The sequence below is a fragment of the Aulostomus chinensis genome, chromosome 19, assembly GCF_037954235.1.
Source record: "Aulostomus chinensis isolate RoL2024-O1b breed Wild chromosome 19, RoL_Achi_v1.0, whole genome shotgun sequence".
In the NCBI taxonomy this organism is placed as follows: Eukaryota; Metazoa; Chordata; class Actinopteri; order Syngnathiformes; family Aulostomidae; genus Aulostomus; species Aulostomus chinensis.
Window position 1 is genome coordinate 23354244 of NC_141338.1, and position 13033 is coordinate 23367276.

Genomic DNA, 13033 nt, shown 5'->3' on the forward strand with positions numbered 1-13033 from the left:
TTAAAGTTGGTTTGATTTAAATGGTCATCGCTACTTTAATTTGGTAGTTTTTATACACCAGATCCTTTCGAAAAGAGGCCATACAGGAAAGGATGAAATGAATACTATAAATAGTCTGACCCCCATCCCCATCTTATATATGCAGTCAATATTATTATGTTACATGACATGATGCATGTTGTCTAGTATTTAGTTGTCATATCTTTTTTATTTCACTGTTCGTAATTTTTTTTTTGGTGTTTATCCTTTTATGAAAAAAAAAACCCTACTACTATACCGGAAGTATTATTATTGTTGACGATTCAGTCTCACACTTTTCAATTGACAGTTACGTACTAGTGGTATAGCCACGTGTTCAGCTACACTGCAAGGATTTTGAACAATTTTAACAAAATTTTGTCCTGAATCGGATTAGTATATTGTCTTCTAATTATACGATTTGGCGTCTGATAGACTAACAATATGTCATGGGGATTAGAGAGACGTATGTGATTGTGCTAACGAAAAGCGGAGAGACTGTGGTGCTAAAGCGTTAGCTGGGTTTGAGAACAACATGTTCAGACCTGTTCCTAGATACACAGAGACAGCGAGAAAACTACGGCACATAACATTAGGAAACGAAATCTTCGTATTATTTTACTGTCTTTAAAAATGGATTACCAGTTCCCACGACAGCTGTTCCCTTCGTTTTACAACAGGGGACCACCTGGCCCGGTTCTGAACAACTGTGCTGCAAACTGGGGCAGCTACGACGGAGTCATACCACAGGTGCGTCAACTTCTGACTTTGGTAAATGACAAGTAAGTAACCTGGGTTATTAAAGTTGCTCTAAACTCGTCGGTAACCTTAACATACACTAGCTAAGACTGCACGTGCATAAACAGAATAAGTGTCGTTTAATTGTAACATCTGAAAACGGTTACACCGTATTTATTTCGAAAATGCATTTAAGTAGTTAACCTGTATCTTGTTGATAAACTTTCGCATCATTTCTTTTGTAGTCTAACTAGACGGAAACGCCCTCTGTGCTTTTCTTTAATTGCATCACCATCACGAATTATTTTGTTTTTAAATAATCATCGATAATTATAATTGCAGCCTTTTTGGTAAATAAAGACCCTGAAATTTGCTAAAGCAATTCATCACATCTGCTGAAAAGCTTCATTTAGGTCTTCTGAATGGAAAAAAAGCCTTTTTAACGTTTCGAATTTTAATTGCTAACAATAACACGAGAGTAAATGAATGTTGCGCATGAAAAATACCAACCCTGTCACATTCTCCAAATTAGACCAAAACTGTGCAGCTAAATAGAGGGTTTGAACTAGGCGTTCTAAAGAGAAAGTTCACCTGAAAATAAAAATAAGAATCATTCGCCTCTGACCCACATGCAAGGAAGGTGGGGCGAGCGCCCCCCTAATATAACAGTAGGGGAAACGCTCCATGTACTAAATAGTACTTGTTTTAATCAGCCATTATTCAGTTGACAGACAGCTATTTACAGAAATTCTTTTTTCGGACAAATATCACACTTTTGCTGGGTCAAAAGTAGAGGGATTTGCGTTTTGTTTTGTTTTTCATTTATGACTGAAAATGAAGAGTCTAAGTTTTAGAGTGTTTGGATGGAAAAAGAAATAATTCAAACAAGTGATTTTTTTTTTTTGGTAGGGCTGTAATTTCCCAGTCGACTGGTCGATTTATGCAATTTAGTCAATAAGTTCTGGCTCGACCAAAATTCTGATTGGTCGATTTTTGCCACGTTAATTTCATCAGGAGGAAAGTACCAAGTGCTAATGGGGGTGTTTTCAAAGCACCCCCGTTTCACAGATAACTATCTGCCTTTGAACACCCCCTTGTTTTGCTATTCTGGACTAGCCCGACCCACTAGAGACAGACAGACAGACTGAAGAGTACCAGAAGGCCAACGTCTGGTGGTTTGATGAATGTATATTTAATTTTGACGGTTTTATTTAAAGTCAGTCCTCTTCCACCACGTCAAAGACACCTGCAGTGTGGCAGCATTTCATGAAAATAGATAATGGAAAAAAGTCGAATGCAAAGTTGGCCAACAGTTTGCATATCACAGCTCCACTACCAACACGGCCTATCACCTTAACATCACCTTAAAACGATAAGCTAACTTGTCCACCGTAGGTTGCCCCGTCAGTTTAGCGTATATGAACATATCAGAATTGACATTTCAATGTTTTAGTCTAATAATTGTTTTTGTTTTAATTATAAAAATTCTTACAGTGGACTTGCCTTTTTTGTTTAAGAGTAAAGTTTTAAGTTAAAAGTCTATTTGTGTCTCAGCCGCGATGCTGAGCTCCTCTGTTCAGTCTCGCTCTGTGCGCAGGACACGTACAGAGCGAAATGATAGGGTCTGTCAATTATTATAACGTGACAAAAACAACTGTCTAAATATTCCTCAACAGGTATTGTGCTGATAGTTGACACAGTATATTTTTCTTACATAAAATTAGTCGATTTTTAGTCGAAATTTTAGGGCTTCAGTTGACCAAGAATTTCTTTGGTTGATTACAGCCCTAATTTTTGGCACTGGGAATTTTTAAAAAATGTCCTCATTTCAAGTTAGACAATTTTATTTATTGCTGGGGCAATTCATTACTGTTCACCAGTCATTTTTTTCAACTAAATGATTAATCATGAAAATTACTTAACCATAATCAAGGCTGAATGCAGTGCCATTTCAGTTACTTCACTGTGAGAAGTTCCTGTTTTCTTGGTCATATTTGTATGCTGTAGCTATGTGGTGATCTGTTTTGCTCAGTATAGCTGTGTTGTGGTCACAGGGTGACTCTGGTGCTCTCTCCAGTTGGACATTCACATCCAGACATCAGGTCAGAGCGGAGCCGTGGCATCACACAGAGCCAGTCCCAATTCCTCTCTTCTCTCCGAAAAAATGTGAGTCACTGATGACCTATTTTACCTCATTGAAGGTTACAAAGTTATGCATAGAATGGTTTAATGGTTTAATCCTTTTTACATGATAGAATACAATGTAGTTTTCTCCTATATATATATATATATATATATATAAATATATATATATATATATATATATATATATATATACATATATATATATATATATATATACATATATATATATACATATATATATACATATATATACATATATATACACATATATATATACACACATATATATATATACATATATATATATATATATATATATATATATATATATATATATATATATATATATATATATATATATATATATATATAAAATGTGTGTGTGTGTATGTATGTATGTATATATATATATATATTTGTGTGTTTGTGTGTGTTTTCATCCAACTAAGATTTGTTAGATTTGTTCTACAGGGCTCAATGTTGGGTCCTTTTTTTTTTCATGATCTCCTGCTAATGTGTTCAAATTTTCCTGTCCATTGATATGCTGATGATACAGTCATTCACACCTCAAAACTTAATCTACAGTAAAATTAGGATTGGGCCATTAATATGGTGATAAGGTATGTCATGGGTTTAAAAAATACCAATGTTGTCAGTTTCATTACCATAACCATGACATCTCACGCTCTGACAAGATGTGTGGTCAGGATTGTAAATGAGGATTACCGTCCCTCTCAGCCACCCATGCTCTCCACTTCTCTCCAAAGCTCAATCAGTTTCAGTTTAACCTCATGTTGAGAGAGAGGAGGGCGAAGACATTTCTGCGTGGGAAAAAGCTAATATAAATGCAGCATTGATTCAGTTGCTTGGAACAGATCAAATTGCTGTATAAGATGGCTGCACCACAGAAAAAAAACCTGATCGATAAGTTCACCTGAAGTTGGGTCCTTGATGGCTCTGGTCACGTATTTAATGCTTTTAAAATGTGTCTTCTGTGACCACTTACGATTGTATCTGAGGTTCCTGATGCCCATGCAAATGAACACCCACATTACTTGAATATTGACAAATAGTTGTCAATTAGCCTGCAACAGTTTGTATTTATTGAGAATGAAAAGACGGAGAAATTAGAACACAGACTGTCTGTCCCCTTGTGTGCTTGGAACAAACCAACTGCCCAAAATTCACTTGTAATATCAGAGTGCCTCCTCAGCTGATGTTGGCACTCCCAATTTAATGTTATCACATATTTTTCTTCATGTTTGAAGTGCAGTGCAGCCACTTTGTGGCAGGACACAGTATAGCAGCAGCTCCATGGAAACCTTCCCATGTCCTTTTTTAATCAGATTGTAATATGGTACACCATGATAAAATTTGGGAACATTCAAATGTATCCAAAATTTGATATGGCTCATCCCTATTCAGTCCCTCCAGGATTTCACGGCACTTTTTATGATTGTTGCAGCCTAAAATGCCTGATTTTGTGGCAGCTTCTGTGAAAAGTTGCAACAATCTATCTTTCTCTCTCTCTCTCTCTCTTTCGCTAAGCCTTTCAGCTTGCTAACTGACCGATCCACGCTTTATATCTCCACGTTGCTAACCAGCAGCTAGCCAGCCTCAGCTGTTGCTGATTGATTGATGCATTGTGTTTAATAAACACTTTTATTTATAAGAGAGAAGTCGTAGTATCTTTTGTGTACAAAAATTTGGTCACGTATCTAAGTGATAGCCAGCGCTCGGATCTCGCCCTTCTAAGATCAGAGTTATACCTATTAAGTTGATATTACCAAATGTTGACTGTTTAGTGGATAAACTCTGTTTGAGACTGATAACTTTTCCAAGTTTGGTCAACATTTTAGTTTCCCTGAACTAATCAGGGTGGTGCCCCGAATAATTAATATTTAATATAATTAGTAATTTTATTTAATAGCCAATAATTATATTCATAATTATGATTATTATCATTTTGTCCAAATCACTCCTCAACGCACAAAATCAGTACTGTATGTGACAACTCAGTAATTACTGAATAAAATAATTTCTCAGTGCTTTTAAACTTGGCAACTTTAAACTTTTAAAACTGAATAGTGTTTTATAACTTGAGCAGACAGACAACCATAAAAGCTCTGTTTCAACAGATCTTTAATACAAATACAAAATAAATGAAATTCTGTAATAATAATAGTGCACAAATGCTTAAAATTAAGTAATTGCTTAAGTTGACGGGTGGAGATAAAAGGAAAGCTGGGTTTTATGTTACGTATCTGTACAGTTCTTAAATTATGAAAAATAAATAAATAATAATGATTTGATGATGGACCAATCACCGTGACAAAATCTTTAAGTTAAACCTTCTGTCACAGTGATTTTGTTTTTTGTTTTTCATTTGATGACTTGCGTTTGTGTTCAACCACAATATTGCATGGAGAACAAAACAATTTACCACGACTTTCATGTCGAGAATGGGGAAACTGAAGAGCACGGTCCTTAGTGGTGATTTTCGTAGGCAAATGCGACATATTTCCTTATCACAAAAGTTAGCATGTTCACCTGTAGAAAGAGGAAGTGTAAATAACGACGTAAGGGGCGACATGAAAAGGAGTGTTGCGATTGGTCAAAGTTGTATTAAAGTTGCGGTGATTGGATAATATTGCTGGGCGTGCAAAATTCACGGGTATTGCCTGAATTTGCTTTAATAGTTGCAATCGCAATTCCAGGAGGGACTGCCTATTGTACAGTAGCATCTAATGTCAGTTTACTGGCTTGCTGCTGTGCCACATCCAGATGTTAGGTTAAGTCTGAATAATATGAACTATATGAACTATGGCTGTCACAAAAACATTCCATGTCCCAAAAGCCAGCTTCCATGCCTGGTGATCAGACAGCCAAGGCCTCCGCCTTGGACTGCCACCCAAGCCACACTGCACCGGACCCTTAAGGTTCCTCATGGGTGGTGGGTCCATGGGAGGACGAGTTCATGTCTCCTTTTCGTGCTTGGCCCGGCTGGCCCCATGAACCAAGGCCCAGTCACTAGGCGCTCGCCATCAAGCCCTTACGGGCCTGGCTCCAGGGCGGGGCCCCAGTGCCCCTCCGGGCTGGGTACACAAACTCTATGGTGTTACTTCCATGAGGGGTCTGTTGAACCGTTCTTTGTCTGGCCCTTCGCCTTGGACCAGTCTGCCTTGGGTTATCCGACCAGGGGCAAAAATGTCCCCACCAGCATAGCTCCTAGGGTCACTAGGGCACTCAAACCCCTCCACCACGATAAGGTGACGGTTCCAGGAGGAGGAGAAATGGAGGCTCTTGATTTACCGGTCAATCTCTGTTCCAACCTTCACCTATGGTCATGAGCTTTGGGTCATGACCGAAAGAACTAGATCGCGAATACAAGTGGCTGAAATGAGTTTCCTCCTCAGGGAGGCTGGGCTCTCCCTTAGAGACAGGGTGAGAAGCTCAGTCATTCAGGAGGGACTTGGAGTAGAGGCACTGCACCTCCATGTCGAGAAAAACACACATTGGCATTAAGTTGATGCCAAACTTCTGTCAACATGACAGTGCATGTTTTTCTATAGTGCTGTAAGAGACACTTTTACAAAGGATCCTCAGCACTGTTTAAGGAAGTAGGCCCCTGGTAGGGTCATCAGATCTTGATAATGATTACAATTACGACTTCACACTTGTGAAAAATACATTTAGTTGCAGCTATTTTTGACGGATATTGCAACTTTTGATAATACAGGAAATGTATTTTTGTAGCATTCTCGTCATTGGAAAAGAAATGCGGGGTAAAGTAATTTTGAGTAAATTGTATTAAAGGCAGGCGGCACAGTGGAGCAATGGTCAGCACTGTCGCCTCACAGCAAAAAGGTTCCATGTCTGACCCCCGGCTTGCGCACGGGACCTTTCTGTGTGGAGTTTACATGTTCTCCCTGCGCCTGCATGGGTTCTCTTCAGGTACTCCGGATGGGACTAGGCTAATTGGATACTCTAAACTGACCGTAGGTATGACTGTGAGTGTGAATGGTTGTCTGTCTATATGTGTTGGCCCTGCGATGGACTGGTGACCTGTCCAGGGTGAACCCCCCCCCTCTTGCCCGTAGCCACTGGGATAGGCTCCAGCCCCCCTCCCAACCCTTAACAGGAATAAGCAGAAAAAAATGGATGAATAGATGTATTAAAGGCAACCCTAATCAGAATACAAAGTTGAAAAATGATCTGTTTATCGCTTTTGTCAATTAAGTTGTTCCCCAGATAACCCTGCTAACAAAGAGTTAAATTTATCCCTCCTGGTCAAACATGTGCTGGCGTGGTTGTGGTGTGGTGGGGACACTCATGCACATGCCTAACCCCCCCCCCCCCCCCCTTATCTTGTCTTATATTGTTTTTATATGATTGTGAAAAAGCAATGAATTTTTTTTTTTTAAGTAAGCAATTGCTTTTGTTTTATTAATTTCCAATTAAAAACTATCAGTATTTTTTTCAACATTTATTAAATCACGGACAGGCACAGTAAAATGTCAGCCATAGTAAGTTTTTACAAATGTCTTTTTTTCTATTTTTTTTATTCTCCAGCTTTCTTTTTGTCTTCAACTCCTCCAGATCCCCTTGAGTTCACAGAACATGTGAGTACAGCAGTTGAACACACAAAAAAAAACCTTAGTTCCAGCTCATGTGTTTTCTGCATGGGTTTATATTTATGATTTATATATTGATTTTAATTAACTGTATATAAAATGGAGCCAAAGAAGTGCATGGATCTGAGATTAATATACTTTACAAAGTGCCAGTGGTTTAAAACCTCTCCAAACCCAGGCCTATTTTCCTCCTGTATGAAATTGTCAGATCATCACAGATGTCATTTATAACAAGCTGCTCATGCTTTCTGTGTTTGCAGGTCATTTCTCAGGCCTCCAAAGACAAATGGTGTGTCCCAAATTGCATACTTCTATACTACATACTTAAATTTAAAGTATACTCAACTTAAAATGGAAAAGATATGGATCTTATGCGAAAATCGAGTATGCAAAAGTACCTGGATGAATCACCTAAATTGGTCAAGATTTTGAGTTTGCAACTTTGGACACTTGACGCACTCATTTCATGGATAAAAATGGTGTCAGACAGCTGTGGTGAGAGTCAGTCGACACTGACTTGTATGGAGTTATCTTTACATTAAATAATGGGGACAAGTTTGAAATTCTGTGTAGACACGTTTGAAAAAATAAAATGACTTGTCACCGAAATGTTTTGCTAAATAGATCACACAAATAAACTATACATACCATTGCATCTTCAGCCAATAGGAGGAGGAAATCGCGTTGTCAGCACCTATTGGGGTGTAACAATGCGCGATGACCATTCATTTTGCTGTTTTACTGCTTCAAAAATTCACAAACAAGCGCAGGCAAAAGGTGGAGGTAATAAGCTGATGCTGATGCAGTGTTAGCCAGTCACAAATTGGCGTAGAAGAAGACATCGTGTCGTCATTTCCAGTGAGTGAGCCGTGCGGCAGAATGTGATTTGGGACTGCACTGCACCCTTTTAACTCGCGCACTGTGCGATTGAGTACTTAATATGCTTAGTATACACAATATGAAAATTTGGGACACACCAAAAGACCCAAAATTAACATTAGCATACTAATGCTAGCACTAGCTAGTGTGAGGTTATGCTTCAGACTTAAAATGCATATAAACCCCAAATAAGTTTAATCATGCTACGAATGGAGCTACTCTCCAACTGCAACTAACCTTATATGGTGTTGATTATGCTGATTTGCTCTTCTCTTGAACTCATATTCAAGTAGAACTGTGTTCCATACATAATGGAAGCCCTTTGTGCCCCTGTGAAGACATAAAACAGCAATTCACTAATGTCCTTCTCAAAACAAATGATGTGTCCAAAGTTACTTATCTTGTTAATTTTATACATGCTTTTTATTGCTGTAAACTCATGGCATTCTGTCATTTCTGTCAATGGCAGCATGCCAGAGTTCCTCCGGTATTTAGTTAGAGCCGATGGCTGCCTAATAACTGCTACCGTTAGTAGCAGATTGGTGGCTGGGACTTGACATGTATGTTCCGTTTTTAAATAAAGTAAGTGAATCACTTTTCATTCATTAGAGCAACATGTACACACCAGATTACGATATAAGACATACTGTATATTTACACACACCCTAGAATGAGATGACAAAAGTGTGTCTTTTCAATCAGAAAGTTTGTGGTTGATCGGTTTTATTATACACTGATTGTTTTATGTCATAATTTCATCAGTAGATAAATATTTTGGTTCTGATCATTCTATAAAAATGTTTCCTGTGGACTCTCCACAAATGCAAACATAAGAAGAAACAGGGTAGGTGGTAAAATGGCAATCCAACAGCACCATAAATAATGAAACCATAAAAACATCAACAACAAACTATTTTGGCTCTTATAGTTTGTACCTTACCACCACAGATTTAATAATGACCTGTTCTGGGTGGGAAATAGAAAACTTCTTGTGGATTCATCTGTACCTATGCTTCTTTTATTGGAATGAATTTTGGAACTTCATTTGAGGCCAATTATGGCATCCTCGACCCTCTGAGATCCTTTTTTGCAGTGTGAAGGTTATACAGACTGTGTCCATGTTTTGTTCAGATGCAGAACTTCTTCATGGATAACTGTCAGGATTCCTTTGGGTGCATGAGTGAAATTCTTGGTGAAAACTTCAATTTCAAACAAGGATTGAGAGAAGTGAGTTTTCCCTCAACATTTTTTGTTAATTTTATTCAATTTTTTTTGTGAATGCTGGTTCGATCAAATGAACCGTCTTCACTTAAACCTGAAAATTAAACTTGCCTGGCACATTTGACCCTTAAGAGGTAACTGTCTAGTTTTGCTGAGCTGCTCTGCTGTATACAGGGGCAGGGTGGAGTTTTAAGGCTTTTTGCTTGTAACCACTGGTTATTGTTCAATCGCAACCTAGTTAGTTCAGTTATTAGTTACATTTTTATGATTGAGAGAAAAGGTAAAGGAGCCCTTTTCTATCACCGCAAACATACAATTTCCACCTGAAATAAAGCTTTATTTACAGGACTGTATTTTGGTATTTCTCAAAGTAAAATGAACTCTGTCACTTTTGTGATAAAGGGCAGACTCCTGGTTCATACCTCAGCAAATCTTATGAAGGGAAGAGTGAGAATTCAAAAGGATTTTTTTGGCTCTTTTTTTTTTGTAGAGATAGGGGTAGTTATAATGACCCCAAAAACAAATTTGTCCCAAAATAAAATTTGAAAACCAGCCATTTCATTAACAGGAGACCCCGAAGATTTGAAAAAGGGTTGTGTTTTGTGTTTTATTCAAAGTCAGATAAGTGTATCTCAGAAAATAAAGACTTTATTGAGGACTTGCTGCTAGACGAATTCGAAATGTGAAACGTCCAGAAAATTTACTTCAGGGAAGTCCAGTTACCTCCAACACAGCACTTAAGAATTATATTTGTGTGTTGCAGCATTATCGGCTGGATCCAATTCACACACGGAAGATAAAAATGTTCATGGAACTGCTGAAGCTTAAAATGTGAGAGGACCTGGCTTGTGTTTGTGAAAAAAGAGAGACTTTCATTCCAATCAGTGAATGCCTGCGGTTTTCTTGCAGCCATTTTATTACATGTTTTTTGTCCCAGATGTCAGCAGACGTATTACTCCAGATCAATGGAGGCGTGCAGCGCTCTGCTGTCAGATGTCAGGCATGACATCCCACCGGAGCTGCTAGGTACACTGTTGTTTGAGGAGCTGACAGAGCAGAGAAACAGACAGCTGTTCTTTGAAGGAGCCACGGGGGGTGCTCTGTCCTTTGTTCCCTTCTCACAGAGTGGCAGAGGTTCTCAGCATGGCTGCCTCCTCTACCCTGGAAACCAAGGAATGGACCACCTCTGTATCCTGCAGCCATTTTAATACAGGTTTTAATAAGGTTTTAATACACAGCAGGTAATTTAACAAGTACAAGTCTCTTATATTATAGGAAAAAGTAAATAAAATCAAATCATCAAATAAATGAGATTGTTTTAATAGTTAACAACAGATAAGTATGAATGGGTACCATATTTTCTCAATTTGTTGGCACCAACTGAAATGGCTGATGGGACTCATTGTGTAAAATTGTTTCTAATACACCAAACTAATATGTGAGGTGTAGAACAGAGTGGTGTCCCTCCTGTTTTATTTCCCTGCTGGTTCTGGATCTTAATGCAGTACAACAGACTTCCACAGAGTGGCCCTGCAGCCTCACAAAGGACCTTCTTTGTGTGTGGACTCAAGCAGTAACAACCCTTTGAGCTTTCAGCTGAAAGGCCCCATCAGACAGATAAGCTCAGCTTCCCTGTTAAATTACTGTAAGAATGAGAATATATTTGAACATACCAGAGGTTGAATGGGTATTTTTTAATAATTTTCCAATTTTGTTCCTGTTTGTAGGTTGTGCTGCTGTGCGCTTGGATTATCTGTGTGGGGTTTGGAGCTTTAATTCAGTTTGGAATGAAAGCAACACACCTCATTTGTTGCAGGTTATCACTACCAGAGAGGTCACCACCTGTGTGAATGTCAGGTTTGTGGTAATATGGGAGTTGGTGTGGGGCAGTTGTTTAGTTGTTGTTTTATATTAAAATTAAACTGAGTTTTAATGTACTATCTTGACATCATCTTCAACCCCCCTTTAACTATAGGAAATTACACAAATTAGAATAAAATTCTCCCTCACTGCCTTGTGAGGGTTTGGGGATGGCAGTTTAAAGAATGTCTGATCTCGCAATGCTTTCAGAGGAGGCTCCCCTAAATTATTTGTGAGCGGAGAGAGATTTTTTTTTATTTGTGCTTGTTGATTTGGTGGGTTTGACATTTTATCTCTATGCTTGATTCATGTGAAACACTTGGTGCTACAGCATAAGTATATGAAATGTTCAATATAAATTAAATTGATTAATAGACTATAATCAGACAATTATACATATCAATTAATATAGAGCAAAAATTTGACTCAGAATATTGGGAATGTCAGTATTGCCTACCTTTAGCTGATGCAATATAGTTTTGGTTAATTTGTGCTCAGGTTTCAATTGTTTTGGAACATAGTTGCATGTTTGTGGTTAAAAAAAGTTACAAGCCTGTATTTAGAGTTAATCACCATTACAGAGATGGCTATGAGAATTAATTAAACCTGTCAGCAGCCTTGTTCCAATGCTAGTGGTCATACATAGGGAATCACATCATACTTGCAGATTATTTTGTTAGCTGGAATAGTATGATTTTTCTGGATGCTATGAAAAAATGGGGGTTTAATTATATGCCTATTAGACAGTAAAATTGGATCCAGGAGATCCCCTAGTACAGGATGGGGGTAAAAAAAAATTTCTGCAACCTCCAGGAATGTCAGGAAAGCCTTGCAGTTGTGTTTAACAAACACTGCTGTACGTTTTCAGTCCTCACATTTTAGGTGAAGTTCTCGTGGCGAGTGAGAGCGGGGCTATAAACTTATGGACTGTTGGCAAAGGGTGAGGCCATTATTGTTGTAATGATAATCAAACCTTCCTGCGTACAGTGTCTCTGTATATATCTGTCAAGTTTGTCATCATAACTTAAGTTGAAACTATTTTGACTCTTCTCCACCAGGATGCAGAAGGTTCGGGAAGAGGACAATAATCTGTACTTTAATGCTAAATCAGCATGGCGATGGTGCGAGTTCTCTGCCCATCCAAGGATTATGCTGTATGCAGATAGGACCGGAGCAGAGCTCTCTGACATCAGGGTGAGACGAGACATAATTGAAGATGTGCACATTTTTTTGGTTCAATGCAGAAAAGATGATGCAATCCTGTTTGCCAAAAGATGAATCTCTCTCTTCCTTACAGAATATGCCTTTTTGTTTTCAGAGACATATGATACCAATGTGTGAATTTTGTGTGAGGATTGTAAGGATTTAGATTGCATAGTGTTGGATTTGAATTTGTACATGCGAGATCTGAACTCATTGATTGTATTACTCAAAAGTTAACCCACATTGGTAGTAGATGTTGTTGCAACTATAAAAAAACATAACAATTAGCTGCTTAGAAGGTCTGGGATATTTGGCTGGGTGTAATTGATACACTG

The 13033-nt window shown here is 38.2% G+C and overlaps 1 protein-coding gene across 1 annotated transcript in view; it reads left to right on the plus strand.

Moving 5' to 3' along the window:
• The first annotated feature begins 326 nt into the window (after positions 1-326).
• taf1c (TATA-box binding protein associated factor, RNA polymerase I subunit C) overlaps positions 327-13033 on the plus strand; it is a 39324-nt gene continuing 26617 nt past the window's right edge. Inside the window, exons 1-10 of the mRNA XM_086188265.1 lie at positions 327-768; positions 2811-2922; positions 7474-7523; positions 9546-9641; positions 10399-10466; positions 10573-10823; positions 11149-11280; positions 11363-11492; positions 12364-12435; positions 12554-12689. Of these exons, the coding sequence (XP_086044391.1) occupies positions 652-768; positions 2811-2922; positions 7474-7523; positions 9546-9641; positions 10399-10466; positions 10573-10823; positions 11149-11280; positions 11363-11492; positions 12364-12435; positions 12554-12689 (1164 nt within the window). The 5' untranslated portion in view covers positions 327-651. The remainder of the gene's footprint in view (positions 769-2810; positions 2923-7473; positions 7524-9545; positions 9642-10398; positions 10467-10572; positions 10824-11148; positions 11281-11362; positions 11493-12363; positions 12436-12553; positions 12690-13033) is intronic.